Consider the following 26,462-nt stretch of genomic DNA (forward strand, 5'->3'; position numbering starts at 1 on the left):
ATCATTGGGTCATCATTGGGTCATCATTGGATCATTGGATCATCATTGGGTCATCATTGGGTCATTGGATCATCATTGGGTCATCATTGGATCATCATTGGATCATCATTGGATCATCATTAGGTCATTGGATCATCATTGGATCATCATTAGGTCATTGGGTCATCATTGGGTCACCATTGGGTCATCAGTGGATCATCATTGGGTCATCATTGGGTCATCACTGGATCATCATTGGGTCATCATTGGGTCATCATTGGGTCATTGGATCATCATTGGGTCATTGGGTCATCATTGGGTCACCATTGGGTCATCACTGGATCATCATTGGGTCATCATTGGGTCATAATTGGGTCATTGGATCATCATTGGGTCATTGGGTCATCATTGGGTCATCATAGGGTCATCATTGGGTCATCATAGGGTCATCATTGGGTCATCATAGGGTCATCATTGCATCGGCGTCGACACGCGGCGACGCGCGGCGCATCAGGGCCCCGACGCGCACGCCGACTCGGCGCGTTCCCCGCCACAGTGCGCGTGGCTGACGGCCGCGGACGCTGCGTGTCGGGTGATTACGGTAGAGAGTGGGCGGGTTGCTGAGCACCACCCCTCCCCCCTTGCTTCCCTCCCCACCCACGCGCCCACACTTCTCTCCCCCTGCCCCCCACTTCTCCCCCCCCCGCCCCCTCTCCCACGACCTCCCTCCCTTCCCACCACTTAACGCTCCCCCCGTGCTATTGATCAACGGGGTTATATATTTTTTTAATACAGCGTTGGCGATGGCACGCAAACACAAATAGCAAGGACGCATTCTTCATTAGCGCATTCCGCAAACTGAACATTATATATCACAGGCGACGTTTCGGACGACGATCCTTCATTCCAGCAGTCGAGATCGAGAGATTCCCTGGGTATTGACGGCCGCCTTGAGCGTCGCTCAACGGCCTCCTCCCTCCCCCCTCCTCCCCCTCCTCCCCTACCCATCCATCCACAACCCCAGCCCACCACCTCTAACGGGATGTGCCAAAACGGATGAGCAATTGCAGATAACAACAACAACAGCAGCAGCAGCAGCGGCATTGATGATAATACCGAGAAGGGGAGGACTTATGCTCCGTGATATTTGATGAGAATGTTACAAACGGACCACCGCGGGTTTGGAAACCGGCTCACAGAAATACTACTGTTCGTACTCATGGAGGAAAAATAAAACATCATTGTCATCATTGGTCGTGGTCAATTCACTGCTGGATGAAGGTCTACATACGCCGCCGTGTCGGCCACGGTTGAGGTTGAGATGGGGGGGAGTGGGGGGGGTGTTTGACCATACTTCACCACGCTGGTCAGTACGGATTGGTGCACAGCTCGTCGTACTCAATGCACCGATTAATGCGATGCGTGTTGAACTTATTTTGCACCGTACGTAGCCAACCGTGCTAATCGTAAGGTTCTCTTTAATACAATATGAAGATAACTGGCCAGACATGTCACCCTATGCGAGGTAGCAGCAGCAGGAACCTCTCGAATAGGAGAATCTTGGTTGGTGGGTCCCATTATTATCATCACCACCACCACCACCGCTCCAGCGGTTCGAGACGCATCTCTCGGATATCAGCGGCTGTCCTGGCGGCAGGAGAAGGGGATTGTTTATTGATTCCGGACTGTGGATTTGAGAGGGGAGGGAGAGGGGAGAGCGACGGAGAGCGAGAGAGGGGGCTGGAGGGAGATAGCGAAGGAGAGTGAGAGCGGAGGGGGAGAGCGGAGAGAGAGGGAGAGCAAGCGACAGAACGACAGCGAACGAGCGAAGGAGAGAGAGAGAGAGGGTGGCGGTGCTGCTGAGTGAATTGAAGAGAGTGGTTGAGAGAGCGAGTGTGGTGCAGAGAGATATGGATAGAGTGAGTGGGTGCTGGATAGGCAGGGAGAGGTAAGGAGACGCTGAGCAAGAGTGGTCGCGGGAGACAGAGATAGAGAGAGAGAGAGCGGTCGTAGGGGTGATTTCGAGAGAATGGTTGAGAGACAGAGGTGAGGATACAATTGTACGGAGAGGGCGTGAGCGAGCGATCGGTAGACACACAGTGGTAGGGAGAGAGAGCGACATGGAGTAGGGAGAGAGGTGGTAGAGGGGGGGGTAGAGAGAGGGGGGAGAGAGAGAGGGAATTGGTAAGGAGAGCAGAGCGTGAAATCTATTGTGAAATCTGTCATTTATAAAAAAAAAGAGGGGGGGGGGAGGGGTTAAATAAAGCAAAGCATTGAAAAAAACACTAAATGATGAACGAAGCAAAGTGCCGACTACACCGAGCATCTTCTTGTTTTCTCTGATCGTAAAAGAACGAGAGAGAGGTAAGTACACAGTGGTAGGGGAGAGGGGGGGGGTGAAAGGGCCGTAGGGAAGGGGTGAGAGAGAGTATCAGAGAGAGAGAGAGAGGGGAGGGAGAGAGAGGGGAGAGAGAGAGGGGAGGGAGAGAGAGAGAGAGAGGCAAGGTCGGGAGAGGCAGGCAGCAAGGAGGAGCGAGAGGGACGCGTCCTGAATCCCGACGATCGCCGCCCGCGCTCGCCACGGCCGCCGCCGCCGCGCCGCCACCAAAAATAAACTCGGGGAGTGAAATTCTCCTCGCGCTCCCGTGAGCCAAGCCGGGAGCCAGGGAGGCCATGTCCGTGGCTCGCCACTCGGGGATGCCCTCCGGAGGCAGACAGACTCAGAGCCGCGCGGGAGATCGGACATCATCAGGAGCAGCAGCGTCATCGTCGGCGGCATCGGCGGCTGCTGTGTCGGGTGAGTGATGCCCTCGGGTTTCCGATGGTGACGGCGTCGTGAATCGAGCGGCGGAGAGAGCGTGACGGTGGCTATGGTTACAGCACGGATGAATGAGGGAGGTCGGGCTGGGTGGGTGCTGACAGTAGCCACAGGGGCAGCGCGCGCGGTGCGGGAACGCCGCGCGTCGCCTCTGGCAGCACGGCAGCGAGGATCGTGCCGCTGGCAGAGCGGTGCTGGTGGCTCGCGTTGTTTCGCACCTGCAGCTCGAGACAGGCGACAGCCACAGACGGGCACGGTGAATAACAGCGACATCTACATCGCGGATACGGCAACAGCTACATCATGGACACCGCGACATCACCAACTATAGCTACACACAGCATGGAGGCAGCAACATTACGTCTAGCGAGATCGAGACTACACCAACATCACCTACAGCTAGCTACACACAGCATGGATACGTTGCATACAGCTACCAACAGCATCGACACAGCAAAAGCGCGTGCAGATACCGAGATTCAGAAACCTTTAGTAGCCACAGGTACCGACACATACAGCTCGGGATACAGCATTGCGGAGGTACAGCACGCGGTGGCTGAGATACAGCAGCTACGGCTAACGTCGCCATACGGACGCTATCGCCGTCTCGCTTCAAACGCAGGCAGCTACAGCTGCTACAGCAGCCTGCACCGCTGTACACCCTCATCACGCTATAGACACGCATGTTGGTTCAACAACTACACCCGGCTACAGCAGCCTGCACAGATGTACACCCTCATCACGCTATAGACACGCATGTTGGTACAACAACTACACCCGGCTACAGCAGCCTGCACAGCTGTACACCCTGACCACGCTACAGCCACGCACGTTGGTTCAACAACTACACCCGGCTACAGCACGACACAGATACAGTCCACCGTGTCACGCTCTATCCACAGCAAGCTACAGCTGCACCACAATACAAAAGAGAAAGTTCCCCCGTATAGCCTTTCACATACTATTGGGCGAGTGCTGTCAGCGAGCACCTATTTCTATTAATCCCGCAACGGCACGCGAGGGGGTGGCGCGGCAGGAACCACGCTCGGCCGCCTTTGTCTCCCCCAGTGCTGATGTTTACACAGCACTGGGTGCTGTACTCATTTACGGCTGAGTCGACCTAGGGAAGCCACGGACGCCGGTCGTGTGAGCGGGAATCTAAAATGCAGCAGCGCCACGCACATCCAAGTCATGTTATGGTCACAGCTGCAGAGTGATTTGTCTGTTCTAGCCAGCTATAGCACGGTGCAGTGTGGCACAGCTGCCGTCAATAGATACACGACTGCCAGAGCTATCTGCAGCGATCTGCATACAGGATGCAGCTGCACCTTGGTAGAGCTACAGACAGCTTGATACAGCTGTACAGGTACGCGTAGTACAGCAGCATCGCCACCTGCAGCGAGCTTCCAAAGCCACTCGGCGCGTATCCACGCCTCTTCTCGCAAGCATGGGGCATAGAGGGTCGTGTACAATGGGAGTCACGTGTGTGTGTGTGTACATAGGTGCCTGTGTATACAGGTGGGTGTGTACAGCTGTCAATGTATGCATAAGTGCGTATAGGCGTGTATCGGTATGTATAGGTGGTTTGTGTGTGATTGTATGTGTTGCGGATAGTGCGCTGCGCTACGAAGCTGACGACCCAAGTTCGAATCCCGCTCATGGCCAACACCGGTGACGATTATCTGAATCGGTCCGGGGCCTCTTCTAGGTCGACTCAGCCTCAAATAAGTACCTGGTGCGGTGTACAAACATCGCCACTGGGGAGACAAAGGCGACCGGGTGTGGTGCTGGCCACCCACCCCCTCGTGTGCCGTGCCGGCCCTCATAGGTGCTCGCTAACAGCACTTGCCCCAACAATGTGTGCAGGCTACACGGGGGAATGTTGCCATTGTGGGGTTGTTAAACCACGCGTCCCCACGCTGGTCTGTGCGGGTTGGTGAAGGGGGAGGGGGGGTCAGGATCAATTCAGCACTCGTGACCTGGGATTTAATTCAGGTTTCCGGTTTCATAACGCATGCATGCCCACATGCAGTTAGCCATACACAGGGTGGCCCAAGAAGTCGGGACACGTGCGGTTATTATATTTACTTAAACAAATCACATTTGGTGGTGGTGGTGGTCATGATGATGATGACAAAGCTGCCCCGTTTCGACCGTTGGAGGAAAGTGTTGTGAGCGAGACGCACCGAGGAGGGCCGGCACGGTGCTGGAGCCGGCAGCACCACGCCCGGCTGTCTTTGATGTTTACACACCGCACCAGGTACTCATCATCTTAACCGTACTAACAACAACAACGCTTGTTCACCCAGGGAAAAGCCTCGCCTAGTCTCGTGACTCTCTTTAAGGAGGGTCCTGCCACGTTTTCGCAGCAGGGGGCGACGGGGGGAGGGCGATGGATGTCGCAATGGTTGCCGAGTGTGATTCCAAACGAGCGGTGTGCGGGTAACGTTTCACATTCGGCAAACAATGTTAGACCCTCCCTCCGGCACACAATGGCCTAACTCTTGCGAACGACATCACGGGATCTTTAACGTGCGCATGTCAAGCAGAGGACGCGTGGTCTCGCCACGGTTTGGTACCACATCCCGCAGTAATAACCCGGACGGCCGCGGAGATCGAACCGTGAATCTCTGCAACAGGCGTCGAACGCGCCGCCGCTGATGCCACGACGCCGCGCCCCGCCGAAGGCTGGAGTCGACCCGGGGGGAGTCACTCGAATTGACAAAGAGACAAAGGTCACCCGATACAGTCCTCAGCACGCTGTCGGGGCGCAAGTGCCGTTAGCGAGCGCCCATAAAAGACTGACGCATGCGCAGCGACTTGCGTACACATTGACACGCACCAGAGAAGACGGCAGGTCACGAGCACGCCTGGTGACAAACCCTGAGGACCTGTACCCCCCCCCCTCCCTTACCCCCCTCCCTCCCCCCGTCCTTATCTGCCCCTCCAACACAGGTGTGCTGGCTCAGGTATACGCGCCGTCTGTGTGTCTGTGCGTCTGTGCCTAATAAAGGCAGCGGTTGTACAAAGCCTGCGCCATGCACGCTCACGGACCCGTGCGCGTGCCGAATTAAAACTCGCGAACCTTCTGTGGCTATCGCACCGAAGCGCGTGACGCCTTCAGCAACGTCACGAAGATCCCCAAGCCATGGGCAGTGCGTGTCCGCCCAGGTGGCTTCAGCGGTGGAGCGAGCGAGCGAGCGATCACGCTCACAGAAGGTGCCGAGTCCTAAATCTCGGCTGCGGGGCGTTGACTCAGTCCCTTCATCCTTCCGGGGCGAGGGGTGTGGGTCGATAAAATGGGTACCATTTTGCGGAGGAAAGTTCAAGCGTTGTCGGCCCCGTGGAGTCGAAGCGATTTCCTGCTCAGATGATCATTGCAGGCAGCGCGCATTCCCCCTGAGTACAGCCCTGGGCCGCTGGCGGCAATTCCTTATGACTGGCGCTAGTCGATGCATATCCGCTGGGTGATCCACCCACGGGACAGGTTAAGGGTCCCTGCCAGGTGAGATGGGATGTGGCGTGCCCAAACTATTCCTGGGAACATCGTTCCAGGCTGTCCCGGCTGAAACGGAGCACGCTTGGGGGGGTTGTGCGCGGCGATTCGGGGCGAGCCGCTACACGACCGCTCCCCACACACAACAACGACACACACAACAACATCAACACACACACACAACAACATCAACCCACACAACAACATCAACACAACAACACACACACTCAACAACATCACACACAACAACATCAACACACAACAACATCACACACAACAACATCACACACAACAACATCAACACACAACAACATTCACACACACACAACATTAACACACAACAACATCAACACACAACAACATCAACACACACACACAACAACACCCACACACACAACAACATCAACACACACAACAACACCACACACAACAACATCAACACACACACACAACATTAACACACACACAACAACACCACACACAACAACATTAACACACAACAACATCAACACACAACAACATCAACACACACACACAACAACATCAACACACACAACAACATCACACACACAACAACAACACATACAACATCAACACACACACAACAACATTAACACACAACAACAACACACAACAACATTCACACACACACAACATTAACACACAACAACATCAACACACAACAACATCAACACACACACACAACAACACCCACACACACAACAACATCAACACACACAACAACACCACACACAACAACATCAACACAACAACATCAGCACACACACAACATTAACACACACACAACAACACCACACACAACAACATTAACACACAACATCATCAACACACAACAACATCAACACACACACACAACAACATCAACACACACAACAACATCACACACACAACAACAACACACACAACATCAACACACACACAACAACATTAACACACAACAACAACACACAACAACACTCACACACACAACAACATCAACACACACAACAACATCAACACACAACAACATCAACACACACACACAACACACAACAACATTAACACACAACATCAACACACAACAACATCAAAACACACACACAACAACATTAACACACAACATCAACACACAACAACATCGAAACACACACACACAACATGCACACAATTCTAGATTTGAAGCTTTCGTGACTGCAAGGATCCATACTCTTTGGTTCTATTCGGTAAAGTCACGTAGGTAAAAATAAAACAACAACAAAAAATAACAAAAAAATAACAAAGCTTAAAGGACGCGACTTGGGCTTGGCTGTCTTCATTCCAACGCTGTCCTCTGGACAGTCCGGTCCCTTCACCTGATGAAGGCCACTTGTGTTGTGGCCGAAACGTCGTGATTTTTTTGTTATTTTATTTTTACCTACGTGACTTTACCGAATAGAACCAAAGAGTAAACATCCACACACACAACAACATCAACACACAACAACATCAACACACACCACAATATCACACACACTCGACCCCACACACACTCAACAACACAACAACAACACACACTCAACAACCGACACACGCATTCAACCACCCACGCACAGGCAATGTCAGCCTGGCATACTCGTCTGCAGAGTCTGATGAGTTCTAAGTCGCAGGTGCCTGTGGACTTTGTCTCTCTGATGCGTCGTGAGTCTCTCGAGTGCGAAGCTTTGTAAGCACCCCCCACCCCCCGTAATATTTTCCGGAGCTCATTCACGGACAGCTCCGGCTGCTTGAAACGATTCCCCGAGGTTGGCGGAGCCGTGCCGGAGACGGGGATCCTCGCACACGGAGCGCTGCTGCGACACCCGCGGTCCCAGCTCTGAGTGCGATCCCGGCCCACGACTTATCGACGGCGTCCGTCTGCGCTGCGCGCCCCTCGCGCCTTGAGTCTCTCAGGGAGAGCTGGAAGGGAGAGGGGGTGTGGGGTTGGGGGGATTGACTCGGGTGGGGGTTGCGGGGGAGTAGGGGCGGCGGGGGGGGGGTTGGATGTGCATGCAATGCCGCATGGAACATTGCGCTTGGCTACCCCCGGTCCCGTATTCATTTCCTGTGGTATTTACTGTAATCTGCAGTCGCGCTGCGCTGAGCTTCTGTCGGGGGCTCGTACCTCGAGCTGATTATTCTATTTGAATAAACCAATAGAGTGGCGGGCAGAAGAGGGGGAGAGTGGGGGGGGGGGGTGCGAGGCTGCGTGCATGCACACGTGTGGACGACGTGCACACAAAGACAAAGATCCCCCGTATAGCCTTAACAGACTGCTGGGGCAAGTGCTGTTAACGAGCAACCATGGAGGGGGTGGATGGCCAGCACCACGCCCGGCCGCCTTTGTCTCCCTCGTGGCGATGTTTACCGCATTGCACCAAAGGCACTAGTTATTTGAGGCTGAGTCGATCTAGGGGAGGCACAGGACAGGTTCAGATATTCGTCACTGTTATTGGTTGTGAGTGGGAATCGATCTTGGCTTGCTGGGTTCGTAGCACAGCGCGCTAATCGCTGAACTTCACCACTGAATCATCATCATCAGGCTTGGTCGATCCACTGCTGGATGAATGCCTTCCAAAGCCACCTCAATCCCTGACGATCCATGCAAATGTAACAATCGCCATCACCGTCGTCGGTACGATGTGCATTGAGATGGTATCTGAACGCTACCGCGCATCGCGATCGTGCAGCAGAAACGGCGAGGATTTGTTCGTTTTAATATTTCGTCGAGGGAGACAGAGAGAGAGAGAGGCGTGATCCAGTGATAGGTCAGAGGGGAAATGGGGGTAGGGTTTGTCCCTGGCGCTGAATCCGGGTTTAGAGGCGTCGCAAGCTACGGGGGCACGGGGGGGGGGGGGTGATGAGCGACCCCCCCCCCCCCAGAGTGTAGGATAATTGGGGGCTTTGACAGTGAGCCCTGCTTGTTGTCTTGGTTGCATCCTGAATTGAATCATCAAAATCATCAGAATCATCATCATACAAATGAATCTCCAGAATTCACCATCATCATCGCAGTCGTCAGGTAAATTGTCAATTGACTCTGCATTGCCACCCTGGCAATTAACACGATCACCCGAACCGTCAATGTTAAAACAAATATACTAATATATATAGAATATAATAAATACATATGATATAAAATAATTATCATGATCGCTTGGATAAAGCACCGATTGGCGATTCCAGCAGGGGTATAGCAGAGGAGGGCAATTGAGCGATCCAGTTGGAACGCCCCCTGGATAACTTGCCTTGCGATAAGCAAGAACAACAACAACAACAACCGCCATTCGCCACTAAGTGGCGGTGACGTCACTACGACGCTTGTGCCAGCCCATGTACACCTTGAGGCCACGTGAAGTGTCGAACGCCCGCTGGCAGGAGGTCACGGGGCAGACCCAAGTGCCACTGGTTGACTGACTAAGATGCCTGAGATGACTGGCTGATGCACCACCTGTGCCCCCTACTGTGCCAACCTGCTGTGCTTTAGCCACCCGGCGCTCCGCTCGTTGTTGTGAGCATCGCTCCTCCGCCCTCCGTTGTTGTTGGAGGGCGACTGCCTCCAATTGCCCAGTAGCGTCCTTCACGGGCCTCCTCTACAGAGGCCGATCTTGACACCGCTGGTACCAGTCATCGGCATCCATGATGTTGTGTGGATGCGCCGATGCCTGAACAGCGTGTTGGTAATTACAAGCCCATGGGCTGCACAAAAATCTAGCAGCCTCCTACCGTTGTTATTGAGCTGATCTGGCCCATGCCCTCCAATCACTCCAGACCAGGTGCCAGCATCATGACCAACTCGGGCATTGAAGTCACCCAACAAGATGACTCTATCCCGAGGGGCCACTTTAGCCAGCACCTGTGACAGGAGGTCATAGAAGGCATCTGACTCATCAACTTTGCCTGCATCCCTCCACGGTGGGGGCATAAGTAACCACGACCACCACTCCTCGCCTCCGGTTGATGGGACGGTGAGCCCAAAGTAGCCTGGGGCTTACAGCTTCCCACACCTCACCGCCACGCTCCCACGCCCCCTTCATTATTTTGTTCAAAAGAAGAGCCACACCCTGTTGTTTGGCAGTCTGCTGCCCCGAGTAGAGAACTGTCCACCCTTCATGGTGGCAGGAGCCAGAATCGGTTCACCAGACCTCCTTAATGCCACAGAGATCCAGGCGGTACCAGTCCAGCACCCGATAGAGGAGTGGCAGCCTCTCCTCCACAGTGAGCGTTCGAACATTCCACCTGGCCACTCGAAGTGGCTTTTCGTTGTTTCTGGAGGAGCCCCGAGGGTAGAGATTCAATCTCCTGGCTCCGCCAATTGCGGTTTGGCCAGGAGACGTAATAGACGCCTGTCCCCCCGGGGCCTCCGACACAAGCTTATTAGTTAGATATTTTAGTCGTGGTTTCGTGGTACATTTTTGAAGGTGGAGGGGTTACCAGCCCCTCGCACCCGTAAAGAGCCCCCGTTTAGCCACTGTGGTGGTCACAGACGCCATGAGGGGAGGAGCCAATCGGAATTGGCCCTCCCCCCACAGCACTGTCCACGACAGAGTTGTCCGTCCGGCACCGCGAGGAGGTAGGGGGTTGTTTTGCCGGACGTGCAACACACACGCACACAGACGTGCAACACACACAGACGTGCAACACACACACACAGACGTGCAACACACACACACAGACGTACACCACACACACACAGACGTACACCACACACACACACAGATGTGCAACAGCATGCGGGCCGACTGGGTGGACGGCAGGCGTCCCGTAAAGCCAAACGAAGTTCGGCGAAGTGAATCTCGAGATCCGTCGAGGGTGCCACCTCAGCCTGGCGTCACGGCGACCACTGAACTTTATTAGCCCCTCTACATTCACCATCACCGCAGTACCCCTCTACATTCACCATCACCGCAGTGCCACACGCTCCATTCACCATCACCGCAGTGCCCCTCTACATTCACCATCACCGCAGTGCCCCTCTACATTCACCATCACCGCAGTGCCCCTCTACATTCACCATCACCGCAGTGCCCCTCTACATTCACCATCACCGCAGTGCCCCTCTACATTCACCATCACCGCAGTGCCACACGCTCCATCCACCATCACCGCGGTGCCAAACAACGCTCCATCCCATGCCGCGCGCTCTGCCCGTGCCGCCACTCGACATGAAATTCCTCACCAATCCCCACGCACCGTGCATAAGCTCTCTCACACTCGCTCGCTCGCGATATCTTTCCCGTGGTGTTTTTAAGGGGAACTGAGCGCAGCCGTGGTGGTGGTTTTTGATCTCGGGCATCCACGTGACGGCGCCAGGAGTTGCTTGAAGCGTCGCCCGCGTGACTCCAGCGAGAGAGCGTGGGACGAATGTGGCCACAGTGGACGGTCACGCGACGATCGGCAACATTCACCGCAGATGTACATCTCTCCACCCTGGCACCTGCAGTGCGTCCTCCCAATCAGATTTCATTCACTCACACTCTCACTCATTCACTCACACTCACTCATTCACTCACACTGTCACTCATTCACTCCCACTCATTCCTCATTCACTCACACTCACTCCCCATTCACTCACACTCTCACTCATTCACTCACCAACACACGAATAGTGAAGTAGGTTCAGGAGTAGAGATTTCACTGCTGGAAGAACTTACAGTGGCTACGTTTATTTTGGAGATTTATTCAGTAAAATGAGGACGTGCCATTCACAGCTCATCTTTCAATCCACTGCTGGATTGAAGGCTTCTCCACGCCGTTGTCAGTCACGAGAATTGTTTGACCATACTTCACCACGGTGGCACGTTACGGATTCGTCAATAGGAGGGGGGAGGGGAAAGACCGTTTGAGGCGCCACCCGCGAATGATGTTATTGGCAGGACGGGAGGAAACCCGACCCACGCTGTTGGTCGGGTTTTCTCAGCGAGGCGAATAATTAAATAACGAATCCATACACTTTGTGAACATGTACTGAGAGATGAAGAAAATAATAATAATGAAAACACCGCCGGCTTACGGAGGCAACCTAAGACGACCACCGCCCAATGATTTCATTTCGAAACCTCCACATCCGTCTGGCCTCCCAACGCCCAAAACAATCAAATATCACCGCTGCTGCAAGCTGGCACACATAGTCTGTCAGGTCGGCACGCGTGCTGCTGTCTTCAGAATCAAACCACCGACGAGCAGGGATTGTCAATTCGGGCGCGGGGAGGGGGGGCTTTGCACCCAGGTCTGCGCGCAGTTCAAAATGTTGAGAAGCGGCGAGCTGCCGGGATTTGTTTGGTCCCAATCCGTGGCGTGACGAGCGTGCAGCAGGCGGGGGGGGGGGGGGGGTACCATGCACCCACCCCACTTGGAGGCCAAAGCTACGAGTTGGGGTCCCCCTTGACAACCACCACGAGATTTGCTTTCAACAACAAGTCGCAAAGAACAACAACAACAACGCTGCTTTAAAACGCGGTTTAATTTTTATTTTCACGAACATTATTTCATTTACGTTCCACGTATTATTTTAATTTAATTAGAAGCAATCACGTAATATTGCTAAGAGGTACTTACCACGAAGCTGTAGTGGATGCATTTCGCGACGACGGCGTGCTCCTACAGCGCTAAATGTTCGAGCCCGTGAGCGTCACGGCGATGTGATGAGGGCAAGAGGAGCCGCGATGTACAACAGCCTCGAGGTGCGACCGGGCAAGACAAATCCAATGTTGGGCCCCACCTGACCGAATTGCCGCACCACATAAGCTGATAATGTCGTCACTACGCCACTGGTCCCACGTTTATTTCTCGTGCCGGTGGCAAATCCCCCCCCAACCCACCACCGCTGTGTCTTCTACCAGGAGGGTTGACCTCCAGAGGGTTCATGCAGCAGCAGCAACAACAGCAGCAACAACAGCAGCAGCAGCAACAGCAGCTGCTGCTGCTGAGAGGGTGAGAAAATGAAGCCGACGGCAGAAGAAGCCTCGATCCAGGCCAGATTTATGGCAGAACATCAGTGACTATCACCATCATCATTCAGAACGACGTCGTCGCGTTCATCGTTTTCGTCATCACCATGACCGTGATCGTCGAAGCGCGACCCTCCCCGCCCCCCCCCCCCCCCACAAAGCGCGGGGCCCGGGACGGTCACCCCGAATCGCCATCGGCTTGGGACGGCTCTGACAAGAGTCATCTTATCGTCACGACCATTTATCACTGTCACCATCATCACAGCCGTCGTCATCATCAACATCACGGGACTCGATGTGCAACGTCCAAACGAATTGGGTGTGTTGGGCCACGCGCCTCCCAGTGGCGCCGCGGTGGCTAGGAGATGTTAACCACCTCGCCTGGTATACAGGAGGTCGTGGGTCCAATCCCGACCCTGACGCCTGCTGCTGTTTATTTGCAGTTTGCGGTGTCTCTCTCTCCCCGTGGTCGCGCGGATTATTCTCCAGGCCCTCCGGGTTTTCCTTCCACATTTAGAATCAACATCACGCGTTTAGAGTATTTGGCTGCTACACATTTCCACGTAATAAGCCACTTCGTCGCTTCTGAAGAAAGAGTTGTATTGCTCAGTGAGCCTTACCTGCTAAAATAAAAATAGTTTATGGGGTTTTTTTTACAGTGGGAGTTAAACCAAGTTGGCTCGCTCGGCTGGGACAGTGGCAGCTCGCTTGCTGCCTCTGAACACGTTAGCATTGCAAGTTAATGTTTCACGTGTGCAAGGATATGGCACAATTACGCAAACACACGCGGGAATCTCCTGTTCAACTGCGCAAACCGTAGGGGGGGGGGGGGAAATACGGAATGCGCTGTGAGTCGCCACCGTCCGAGCGAGCCCAGTTGCGTTTCCTAAGCGATGGCTTTGAATTACGTATACTTTCTACAATCAATGGATTCTCTTTTTAATCTCGGTGTTTCAATCTCTCCCTCTCTCGGTGCAATGATTCCAAGCGCGCACATTTCCATAGCGTCTCTGCGCACCTTTTGTACCACGTGTTCTCTGTCTCTGCGCACCTTTTGTACCACGTGTTCTCTGTCTCTGCGAACTTTTGTACCACGTGTTCTCTGTCTCTGCGCACTTTTGCACCACGTGTTCTCTGTTTGTACCACGTGTTCTCTGTCTATGCGCACCGCTCTGATCCTTTCGCAGGAGCAAAATTGGTGACGCTGCTGCATTGGTAGTCACGAAACAAATATCACTGTGGCCTTAAAAGATACAAAATATAAGGCGACGCTTATAACAATCCTTCTTCAAATGGTTTATATTTACGTGCTATTATGAAGGGCCGTTGGCCGAAACGTCGCTTCTTATTGATTTTCTTCTTCATTAGGGCCACACAGTGTTATTGACGAACGCGTTATGCCACAGCAGGAGCGTTTGCAGCCCCTTTGCCAAGCCACTGCTGGATGAGGGTCGCCCGAAACCACGCGGATTTTGTGGGAAAGGGGGGTGACGGGGAGCAAGGGGGGGGGGTTGATTTGACCATATTTCACCACGCTGGTCAGTGTCACACCAAGTCGCGGGACTAAAGTAAACGTAACACGAGGTCGCCGTGCCCTCTTGTCAGAATCGTGGCTTTTGATTGCTCCTCTTGGGTACACACACTCGTGATGGTGCGTGCGTGTGTGTGGTTGTGTGTGTGCGTGTCTGTGTGTGATCACCTGCCACGTCAAGTTGGATGCCTTGGCAGCGCAGCACACACGGGCAGATCAAACGACACTGCGTACTTACGAGTGGTCGTCGCTTGCGCCCGCGTGCGTCTGTATGTGTATGTGTGAGCAGCGGTAGTGTAGTGGTTAGCGCTACGCTGCGCTATGAACCCGGCGACCCGAATTCCATTCCCGCTCGCGGCCAACATCAGTGGCGATTATTTGAACCGGTCCGGGGCCTCCCCTAGGTCGACTCAGCCTCAAATAAGTACCTGGTGCGATGCGTAAACATTGCCACTGGGGAGACAAAGGCGGCCGGGCGTGTTGTTGGCCACCCACCCCCTCGTGTGCCGTGCCGGCCTTTATAGGTGCTCGCTAACAGCACTTGCCCCAACAGTCTGTTCAGGCTATACGGGAATCTTTGTGTGTCTGTGGGGAGCGGTGGCGCAGTGGTTAGCGCGCTGGGCTTCGAACGTCGGCGACCCGAGTTTAATTCCCGCTCACGGCCAACACCGGTGACTATTACCTGATTCGGTTCTGTGCCTCCCTTAAAATGTATACCTGGTGCGGTGCGTAAACACTCAGCACGGGGGAGACAAAGGCGGCCGGGTTTGGTGTTGGCCCTCATAGGCTACAGCATTTGTCTCCTGAGTGGCGATGCTTACACATCCCACCAGTTACACTCACTTGAGGCTAAGTCGACCTAGGGGAGGCCCGGGGCCGGTTCAGATAATCGTCACACACACGCACGCAGACAGACAGACACACAGGCAGACACACGCACAGACAGACATACACACAGACACACACACTCACACGCACAGACAGACACACACACGGACACACACACAGACAGGCACACACATAAACAGATACAACAACAACAACCGCCATTCGCCACTAAGTGGCGGTGACGTCACCACGACGCTTGTGCCAGGCTATGTGCACCCTGAGGCCACGTGAAGTGTCGAACGCCCGCTGGCAGGAGGTCACGGGGCAGACCCAGGTGCCACGGGTCGACTGACTGAGATGACTGAGATGACTGGCTGATGCACCACCTGTGCCCCCTACTGTGCCAACCTGCTGTGCTTTAGCCACCCGGCGCTCCGCTCGTTGTTCTGAGCGTCGCTCCTCCGCCCTCCGTTGTTGTTGGAGGGCGACTACCTCCAACTGCCCAGTAGCATCCTTCACGAGCCTCCTCCACAGGCCGATCTTGACACCGCTGGTACCAGTCATCGGCAAGTCCACTCAGCTCCACGTCCTCCTGTACCACATCACTCCATCTCTTCTCTAGCCCGTGCCGCGCCCGCTTAGCCCCCTCAATCCGGCCGAACAAAAGCTGTTTCGGCATGCGGTGGCTGGGCATGCTGGCTACATGGCCCAGCCATCGCAGCCTTGCGCGCCGGAGGAGCTCACCGATGGGACCTTGCCCAGATCTTTCAAGGATTTGTGAGCTCCTCACACAATCCAGTCTGGTTAAACCCAGGATGGATCGTAGGCAGGCCAGCCTAAATGTTTCTAACCGGCGAAGATGTTCCATTACACACACAGACACACACACAGATAGACACGGGCGCTTCCTGCATCCTGAGCGAGGCAGAAGGGGGGGTCACCGGGCGACAGTCGCCATCTGCTGCTGTCAGATGGGGAGGGAATGAGAGCTGTCACTGCCGATCAGGCATCGCCTCGCGGTACTGAGCTGTAATGTGGAATGTCCACAATTGTACCACTGCGAGAATTGGAGTTTCGGAATCTCTGCCGTATGCCACCACCTGCCTCCCGAAAATCACCTCCACACCGTCACTTGCTCGTCGCCCTCATCACCGCCATCATCATCATCGTCGTCCTCACTTAAGGACTGATACAATGCTCAGCTCTAAGTGACGATGCCCCACTTGTTTGGACGTCATCAGAGATTTGGTTAATGGGGGCCCGCCTCTCCCTTTCCGCACTAATTCTCGAATTTCCACCTCTGGTTGGAGACATCTGTTAGGGCTGCTGCCCCTCGACTCATCGTTCTCCTGTGCCCCCCCCCCCCGCTCTCCTCTGCCCCCCCCGCTACTGCTCCTCGCAGAAGCATGATTTAACTGGCTGCACTAACCAACTCGCAGATACGCCGCGGTGCCCTTCTCGTACACGCCAACCACGAGCTGCGCAACGGCGAGAGTGCCCCCGCGTACAGAACACGCGGGGCACCACAACGCACGGGCTCACGGTTCACGTGCACGGCGAACGCGCACGCGCGGGCAAATATACGCTCGTGCGCAAACACAAGACACCATACCATGCACAGGCTCACCACACCACGCACCCCCCTCCCTCCCCGTACTCACAGAGACAACACGACACGGTTTAATGTCTACTGGTGGTTTATTCTCTATTTAACTAGAATGATTCTACTCGTGTTAGTGCGGGTCAGCAGGGCAGGCCTGTCCTATCTCCCGGCTGTTTAGGGCTCAATTTGCCTAGTCTCTCCCTACTCACCCCTCTACGGGATTTTCTCCTCGGAATTACCTCTCCACTCTATACTTACGCTCCGACCTCGAGGTGTAGGAAGCCGCGGAAAGGCGAGGCTGCACGTGGCTTTGGCTGGGAAACTGGACCCGGCTGCTCTCTGACCCGTCTCACGGACGTTCGAGTAGCAGAGGGATGACGACTCCTCGATCCCTCTCTCCAGTTGACCCCCAGCGCAAAGACACCTTGCTTCCCAATCCCACTCCTTGTTATGCCCCAGCTTCAAAGCCTACGTGCCGCCGACCCGCTGGCCCTTCATCCAATCGGCAGCCTCCCCTCTGACGCCCCGCCCCCATTGTTTAAACAAGCGCACCGCATCGTAGGCATCACCCTGCACCGCATCATGGACATCAACCTGCACCGCATCATGGGCATCAACCTGCACCGCATCATAGGCATCAACCTGCACCGCATCATGGACATCAACCTGCACCGCATCATGGGCATCAACCTGCACTTCCCCACTCCCCGCCTGCCTGCTGGTCCGCGTGTGCCTTGGGCATTCCCTCAATGCGGTTCTCAGTGAGTTCGCCGTGGCCGTACAATTTTAAGTCACTCCACGGCGCCGCAGTGTCGTTCGGCCTGGGAGGGGTTCTGCCAATTCCCTGGCCCTGAGAAACCGTGGAGCACCCCCACGAGGGGGTCTCTCGGGTAAAAAGTCAGGGGCAGGCGACCCCCCCCCCCTACGTGAGTGCACGTGTGTGTTTATGTGAGTGCACGTGTGTGTTTATGTGGGGGGTGGTGGTGGGGAAAGCGCTGTGACGGAATCCGGGTGGCTTCGCTGTCGCACAGCGGCGGTTCCGGCCTCGGCGGAGCGGCTTCGCTGTCGTGGCATCATCACACATCCGACCCACAACAACAACAACAAAACGAGCACCACCCAAATGCCCCCGCGAGAATGCCGCCCAACGCCCATTGTTGTTGTTGTTGTTGCTGCTGTTGTTGTCGTTGTTGTTGCTGCTGTTGTTAAAACTTGCGGGACGCGATTAAAGCCGCGCGCTCTCAACCCCCCCCCCTCGCTCCTACCCGTGTTTAATTTTAATGGCGCCGTTAATAATGTATCGCATACTCTTCACACATTGTTGGAAATCCCATTATCACGTCGCACACCCAATTTACCGCCCTTTGCTCGTAGTTCACCGCGAAGCACAAACCACCACCAGCAAGCTTCCCTCCACACTTTTGCAAATTCGCGTCCGTTCGGGGCTCGCCAGGAGATCGGAATTCCGACCCCCCCCCCCCCGTGAAATATCCACGGGGGGATCGGCGGTCCTGCACATCAATGCACCAAACACAAGCTAGTCACGAGCTAGTCACAAGCTAGTCACAAGCTAGTCGCCCGGTTGGCTTTTCATCCCCAGCGGACGATCGCGAGGTTATTAAATCCCCATGCCGCATCTGTCCACCCGGTCGGAATGGAAATGGCAGTGAAGTCAATCGGAGGGTCGCGCGTTGCCGTTCAGTCACGCCTGGGTACTCGCCGGTTTCCTTCCACGTGTATAAACACTCGTTAGCTGGCTCAAACACAATCCTAATGCATCGAGGACCGCAGAACTTGGGAAATTGTTGGTCAGGCCGGCTCGCCACCTGGCTCGTCTGTGGTTCCTCCTCGCGCTTCCGAGTCGCCCTCTCTCTCTCTCTCTCGTGTCGGTGACGTGCAGCGCGTCTTCTTCGAAGGCTGGGGAGCCGGAAAAGCCCCTCTCTGTACCAGCGTGGAGGGCACCCTCACGTGTTCACCTTCTGAAGTGCTCACTCGTCGCCGTGGCGTGCGCGATGAACACCACCACCACGTGACTTTTCTTTCGTGTTGTGCGCGGTGCATTTAGCGCCACAGCGCGTGGATTTATAGCATTTACATCATTAGACCTCCTTTGCCAGTACCAAGATATAATAATAGGGGTTTTCCCGTTTTTTCTGGCAACAAAACTGAAACCTTTTTACGAGGAATCATGTGTGCATTAACCACAAGGACAAAATGCATTGTCCTTGAAACTGATTGGTCCACACCAGAGACGGCTTTCTTTTGAGCCTCGTTTCAATTGGTGCTAGACCAGAGGACGCCAAAAGGTGTACAGCTCAAAGACAATGCCACTATCAAAGTAATGAGGGCTCGGGGTAAAGCATCTACATCGTTAGACCTCCTTTGCCAGTACTTGACCACAAGAATTTTGGTTAATGCACACATGATTCCTTGTTAAAAAGGTTTCAGTTGTGTTGCCAGAAAAAAGGGGAAAACCCCTATTTATTAATTATAGCGTTTGTTTATTTATTTGCTGGTGACTTTGTGTATTTCGTATCGGAATCGCCTACAGTGCTGTTGCTGCTGGCGGCAATAAAAGTTGTTAAAAAGTAAAAAAAAAATCTCTCGCTCTCTCTCACTCGAGCGAACCCTGTGAGATGTCGGCGCAGCCTCAAAAGTCTAGCGCTGTTGTTAAAAACATCATCATCATCATCACTACCGCAGCAACGGTCGCGTCCCGTGCTTGTTGACGCTCCAGAGTTGCCCGCTGCAGCGAGATGTTAACTGCCTCGCCTGGTATGCAGCAGGTGGTGGGTTCGATCCCGAGCGTGGCGCCTGTTGTATATTTTGAGTCAGCATGTTCTCCCCTGTGGTCGCGTGGATTTTTCTCCGCGTCCTCCGGTTTTCCCCCTTCACATTTAGAAACATGCGTTGAGAGTATTTGGCTGCTATGCATTTACACACGGTGGTCATCCACTTCGTTGAGCTGTCATTTGTGATGGCCAGGTCGCTTCTGAAGGAGAGCTACAAAGCAGCTAAGTGGGGGCCTTACCTGGTGGACTAAACATATATACAGTATATATAATTTCGTTTAGCTTTTTTATCGGAGGACGTTCTCCGACTCACGCCCGCGATGGCATCATCTGCCCGCGGTGGAGTGGCGCAAAATCGGTTCGCTCCACCCCATTGTCCGATTGGGGGAGCGCATCGGGGGGGGGGGGTAGCAAACGTTGCCCAAAGGAATGACTGAAAGGACAAGTGACAGCGCCTAACCTCGGCTGACCCACGGCCGATGACGAACACGCAAATCACCCGGGTCACCCCACCCGGGTCCCCCGTCGATGCCATTCGCTTGCGTTGCTGCCCAGACGCGCGTTATTAAAACTAAAAACTCGTCGATAAATTGATGCCGCGGCGGTGGAATGGTCAGCACGATGGACGCGCAATCCCGAGGTCGCCGGCTCGATATGTATCAGTCGACGTAATGCAGTTTCTGAAATCACCCTGCCTCTGTCTCCCACGCAGCAGGTCCGTTGAGGCGTACGTGAGTGTCTTGTGAACACATCAACAGCGCCGGAGAGACACCGGTGGCCAGGCGTGGCTCTGGCTACACTGGCTACTCGCGCACGGCTCCTGGCCTTAATACTTGCTCGTGACCAGAACTTGCCCCAACAGTCTTAACGACTATATAGGGGATCTTTGTCTTTGTGTGCGAGTGCATCGGGAGCGGTGGCCTTATGGTTTGCGCACTGCCCTCCGATCCTAGCGATCTGGGTTCGATTCCCATCACCAGCAAGTAATGTATGAGCCATATCTTGTGCCTCCCCTGGGTTTAGGCAGCCTCAAATAACGGTGCGTTGCGGAGTGGGAGCATCATAGCTGAGAAGAAGATGGCATCCAGGCAATGCTGTTGGCCAAAATGTCCTTGCATTTGCCATGTCAGCCTCAGTGGGTGCTCGCTCATAGGGGCAGGTTGTGACTTAGTGGGGGGGGGGGGGTGAGCTGGACATGTGTGAAAAAGAGCTTCATAGCTCATCGGATTCCTCCAGGATGAATAATAATTCGGATTGTGGATGCTCGTGATGAACCCTGATCTTCCGTCAGTAAGCAACCACGCATCGATTCACATCTATTAATCGGTGAAGACATGCTCCTACGCTCACAAATGATTGACTATTTATGCAAACGACACGCAGACGGCTAAGTGGGGCCGTTAATTAACCCACTTGGGCCGCACGTGTTCCCGGCTCATCGCAGAGGCACGTGCTCCGGTTCTCCAGATCCCAGCGGGGCCCACCTGACAACACCCCCTTCGTTCCGCACCTAGCCTGGTTCCACGGCGAGGCTATTGGGGGGGGGGGGAGGGGGGGCGAGTGCTTGGATGAGTGGGGTAGTGAGTGAGCGAGCGAGTGAGTGAGCGCTTGAGTGAGTGAGTGGACGACTGGGTGAGCAAGTGAGTGCTGGGGGTGAGTTGGATAGCGAGTGAGGGGTTGTTGGGTGTCTGGGAACGTGATTGGGCGGATGTCTACGTGAGCGAGCGAGTCAGCGGGTTAGTGAGGCCATTCGTGGCTGTTTGAGTATCGGAGCGAGTTCATAAACACGCGGTTGAGTGAGCGAGGGCGGGCAGACACTGCCCGTGTGCTCGTTAGCTATCCAGCGAATGAGTGGGTGGGTGGCTGCGTGAGTGAGCGAGCGAGGCAGTGAGCGAGGCACACAGCCCCTGTGGGTGTGGAGGGGGTGGTGGTGGTGGTTAGGGTTGTGTGCGGTGATCTGCAAGCACCTGCTGGCTGAGCTATTCTCATCGAGTCCCATGGCAACGAGTCGAACTGTGGCTCTGCCTAATTGCTCGCCCAGGCGAGCGTCTCGCGTCGGCGCAGAGGATGAGACGGGCGGGGGGACGTGGGGGTGCGTGGGGGGGGGTGTAATGTGGGCGACGCAGGCTCGTGAGAAGAAAGGCAATGCTTTGCAGGTGAGATGGGAACGGTTTGTTGACGTCAACATCGGAACACGTGCGCAGGGATGCGACGGCAACTCGGTCCCAAATCTGCGCACCGCCGAGGGAATGAACCCATAACGTTACCATATGTTCATTGCATACGAAGGCTTTCGTGGCCAATATTACGATTAATCCTAACTGATTTATTTTGCATTAGGTCGTCGTGTAAATAACGTTTGTCGTAAACCCTCCTCCACCCGACAGAGGCAATTCATAATGCAAGTGTCACGTGCATCAGACGTTGCCAAATCTATGATTGCTTGAGCAGCAGCAGCAGCGGCGGTGTTGATGTTGGGAGAGGAATCTCACAACATGCACGTTGGTGCGCGATCTGAGCTCCTGTTCACGACCTCACGATGCTGTGCGCGATCTCCAGCGAGACGTCTTTAGCCCCCACGTGAGTTCCTGCAGTCTAAATGACGACTCTCATTCTGATGTCACTGGGCACGAATGGGTGTTTGTGCGTGTAGTAATAATAATGATATCAGCGTGCACTCCTTTGTCAGTCATAATCAGCATGCGAGTCAGTGTTGTTTGCACTCTGGTGTAATACAACTTGTATGATCAATGTTACCGGTGTTGCTCATCGTTGTAATGCAATATCCCACTGCAATGCCTTACAATTACAATATTTAAGGCATTTATTGACAAAGCAGATAAGGCAGTTGCGTTTTTTTTGTTACATGGGCAGACTAGTCCTCGCCGGAGGAATGTGGAATGTTCACAAGTGCTCAGGATAATTAAATGAGAGATTAGCGCCGTTCAGTGCTCGTTGGAGCTTTGGGGGCACGGGAGGCATCGCTCTTTAAACTGCAGCACAGCGAGCGCACTCTGTGTTTGTGTGATCCGTGGCAGTGGGTAGGGGTGGGTGGTAGGTGCTGAGTGGTGGGTAGTGAGTGGTGGTGGGTAGTGGGTGGTGGGGGGTAGTGGGTGGTGGGGGGTAGTGGGTGGTGGTGGGTAGTGGGTGGTGGTGGGTAGTGGGTGGTGGGGGGTAGTGAGTGGTGGTGGGTAGTGGGTGGTGGGGGGTAGTGGGTGGTGGGGGGTAGTGGGTAGTGAGTGGTGGTGGGTAGTGGGTGGTGGGGGGTAGTGGGTGGTGGGGGGTAGTGGGTGGTGGTGGATAGTGGGTGGTGGGTAGTGGGTGGTGGTGGATAGTGGGTGATGGTGGGTAGTGGGTGGTGGGGGGTAGTGGGTGGTGGTGGGTCGTGGGTGGTGGTGGATAGTGGGTGGTGGGGGGTAGTGGGTGGTGGTGGATAGTGGGTGGTGGTGGATAGTGGGTGGTGGGGGGTAGTGGGTGGTGGGCGGTAGTGAGTGGTGGTGGGTAGTGGGTGGTTGTGGGTAGTGGTGGTAGTGGGTAGTGAGTGGTGGTGAGTAGTGAGTAGTGGTGGGTAGTGAGTGGTGGTGAGTATTTGGTTGTGGGGGATAGTGGGTGGTGGGGGGTAGTGGGTGGCACACGCCTGTTATCCAGCGCTTTGGAGCCAACAGTTGATAGATGGCAAGGAAAGATTTGGTGAAACTCCCAAACCCACTGCGCTGCGGTGGTGCTCAGGATACGTCAGTACAGCAAATGGGTTCTCGACCCCACCTCTAGGGCAACACCTTTACAGTGTTAACCCCCTTCTGTGCACGTGGTGGCATTTTCGTCTGCGTCTTCCCGAGACTGAAACCGTGTCGAGACTGAAACCGTGCCGAGACTGAAACCGTGCCGAGACTGAAACCGTGTCGAGACTGAAACCGTGCCGAGACTGAAACCGTGTCGAGACTGAAACCGTGCCGAGACTGAAGCCGTGTCGGCACAGAAACCGTGCCGAGACTGAAACCGTGCCGAGACTGAAACCGTGCTGAGACTGAAACCGTGTCGAGACTGAAACCGTGCTGAGACTGAAACCGTGTCGAGACTGAAACCGTGCCGAGACTGAAACTGTGTCGAGACTGAAACCGTGTCGGCACAGAAACCGTGTCGAGACTGAAACCGTGCCGAGACTGAAACCGTGTCGGCACAGAAACCGTGTCGAGACTGAAACCGTGTCGAGACTGAAACCGTGTCGAGACTGAAACCGTGCCGAGACTGAAACCGTGCCGAGACTGAAACCGTGCCGAGACTGAAACCGTGTCGAGACTGAAACCGTGTCGAGACTGAAACCGTGCCGAGACTGAAACCGTGTCGGCACAGAAACCGTGTCGAGACTGAAACCGTGCCGAGACTGAAATCGTGTCGGCACAGAAACCGTGTCGAGACTGAAACCGTGCCGAGACTGAAACCGTGCCGAGACTGAAACCGTGTCGAGACTGAAACCGTGTCGAGACTGAAACCGTGCCGAGACTGAAACCGTGCCGAGACTGAAACCGTGTCGGCACAGAAACCGGGTCGAGACTGAAACCGTGCCGAGACTGAAACCGTGCCGAGACTGAAACCGTGCCGAGACTGAAACCGTGTCGAGACTGAAACCGTGCCGAGACTGAAACCGTGCCGAGACTGAAGCCGTGTCGGCACAGAAACCGTGCCGAGACTGAAACCGTGCCGAGACTGAAGCCGTGTCGGCACAGAAACCGTGTCGAGACTGAAACCGTGCCGAGACTGAAACCGTGCCGAGACTGAAACCGTGCTGAGACTGAAACCGTGCCGAGACTGAAACCGTGCCGAGACTGAAACCGTGCCGAGACTGAAACCGTGTCGGCACAGAAACCGTGCCGAGACTGAAACCGTGCCGAGACTGAAACCGTGCCGAGACTGAAACCGTGCCGAGACTGAAACCGTGCCGAGACTGAAACCGTGCCGAGACTGAACCGTGCCGAGACTGAAACCGTGTCGATTCGCGGCCTTTCCTGAATCGAAGTCATTGATCTCTTGGCCGTGACCACTTTTTGCAACCCCCCCCCCCAAACTTGAAGTTGGATTGCGAAAGGCAACATCGGTGTCACACGATCGGAGGCTTTGTCCTCCGCTCACGTGAAAAGGTTGTGTTCCGGGAAATGCAGCGCTGACAACTTTTCACGCAGACAGTTATTATTTTAGAGTTGACCTTTTCCTTTAGGGAACGTGTCCCCTTGTGCTTTGCCAGCCGGCCGGATTTAAGATGTTCCACCAATAGTGGGCTTGGGTATACAAAGGGGGGGCGGGGCGGGGGCGCAGGGCAGCAGAACCCCCCCCCGCCCCCCACGTTTAGACACGGGAGCCGAGCCACGCATCGTGGGCCCCGCATTATCGGCCTTTACGGGCCCCCTTTATTACCCAACATGCCCCCCCCCCATTACTACCATCTACCTCCCACCCCCCCTCCCCCCTCCCCCATCCCCCCTCCTCATCCCCCCTCCCTCCATCCCCCATACACTTCTGCCCGTAATGAGCTGGAGTACATTTTACAGGGTGTTTACATTTTTTTTAACACTTCTGAAAATTTGCAACAATACCACGTGACATGTGCCGCTGCCTCCGGGCTCTGGAGACCACCTGGAGAAGATTCCAGACCACGTGACAACGATGGCGAACAAGTGGAGACTCTTTGACTTTTTGAAGCTATTAACATTACACTTGTTATCTCGTTACGGTGTATTATCCGTTCTTTTTCCATTAAAAACAATTGTCCCATATAAGTATAAAAAAAGACGTTGAACCACCCTGCATATCGTTGGGAAAGCAGGAGAGGAGAGATCAGCATTCGTCTCTATGAAATTACAACAGTTTACATGGTGACAACAGACCGACAGAGAAACTGACAGACCGACAGATAGACAGACTGACAGGGAGGCTGACAGACCAACGAATAGACAGACCAACCAACACATAGACAGACCAACACATCGGCAGACCAACAAATAGACCAAGAGAGAGAGACTAACGGATCGTCAGACAGAAAAACAGACGGCCCAGCAGACGAAACAATAAAGTAGACACACACACAGACAAGCAGACCAACAGATCGAGAGACAGGATGAACAAAACTGCTCGCGATCAGAGTGCGTTGTTTTATGTTTGTGTGTTAATTGCGCCGTGTTTTTGGCTCGTTATCAACTGATTGAGTTTACCGTCGTATTGCTGCAGGCCACAGAACTCACATTTCTTTCGCGCCCAATCCGGTGGAATCCGGTGCCGCACGCACAAAGAGTCGAATGCGCACGCCGTCCACAGCGCTGGCACGCGAGCAAAGCAATTGTCCCCCGTGTTTGTCCCATAGACGCTCATAGACAATTCATGTCAGGGACCACGCGAGGTCAGCCCTCTTCATAGGCGTCACCCCCCTTCCCCACAGTCAACGTGCAAAGTTGGGCC

General features: G+C 54.5%; 1 protein-coding gene across 5 annotated transcripts in view; it reads left to right on the plus strand.

The window, feature by feature from the left end:
* Positions 1-2,442: 2,442 nt before the first annotated feature.
* The window catches only part of SRCIN1 (SRC kinase signaling inhibitor 1), a 225,376-nt gene continuing 201,356 nt past the window's right edge, over positions 2,443-26,462 (plus strand). For all 5 annotated transcript variants that reach the window (XM_032946607.2, XM_076060327.1, XM_076060330.1 and 2 more), the window contains exon 1: positions 2,443-2,776. In XM_032946607.2, the coding sequence (XP_032802498.2) occupies positions 2,653-2,776 (124 nt within the window). In that variant the 5' untranslated portion in view covers positions 2,443-2,652. The remainder of the gene's footprint in view (positions 2,777-26,462) is intronic.

Source organism: Petromyzon marinus, chromosome 4 (genome assembly GCF_048934315.1).
Source record: "Petromyzon marinus isolate PM22_M1 ecotype Great Lakes invasive population chromosome 4, UKy_Petmar_22M1.pri1.0, whole genome shotgun sequence".
In the NCBI taxonomy this organism is placed as follows: domain Eukaryota; kingdom Metazoa; phylum Chordata; class Hyperoartia; order Petromyzontiformes; family Petromyzontidae; genus Petromyzon; species Petromyzon marinus.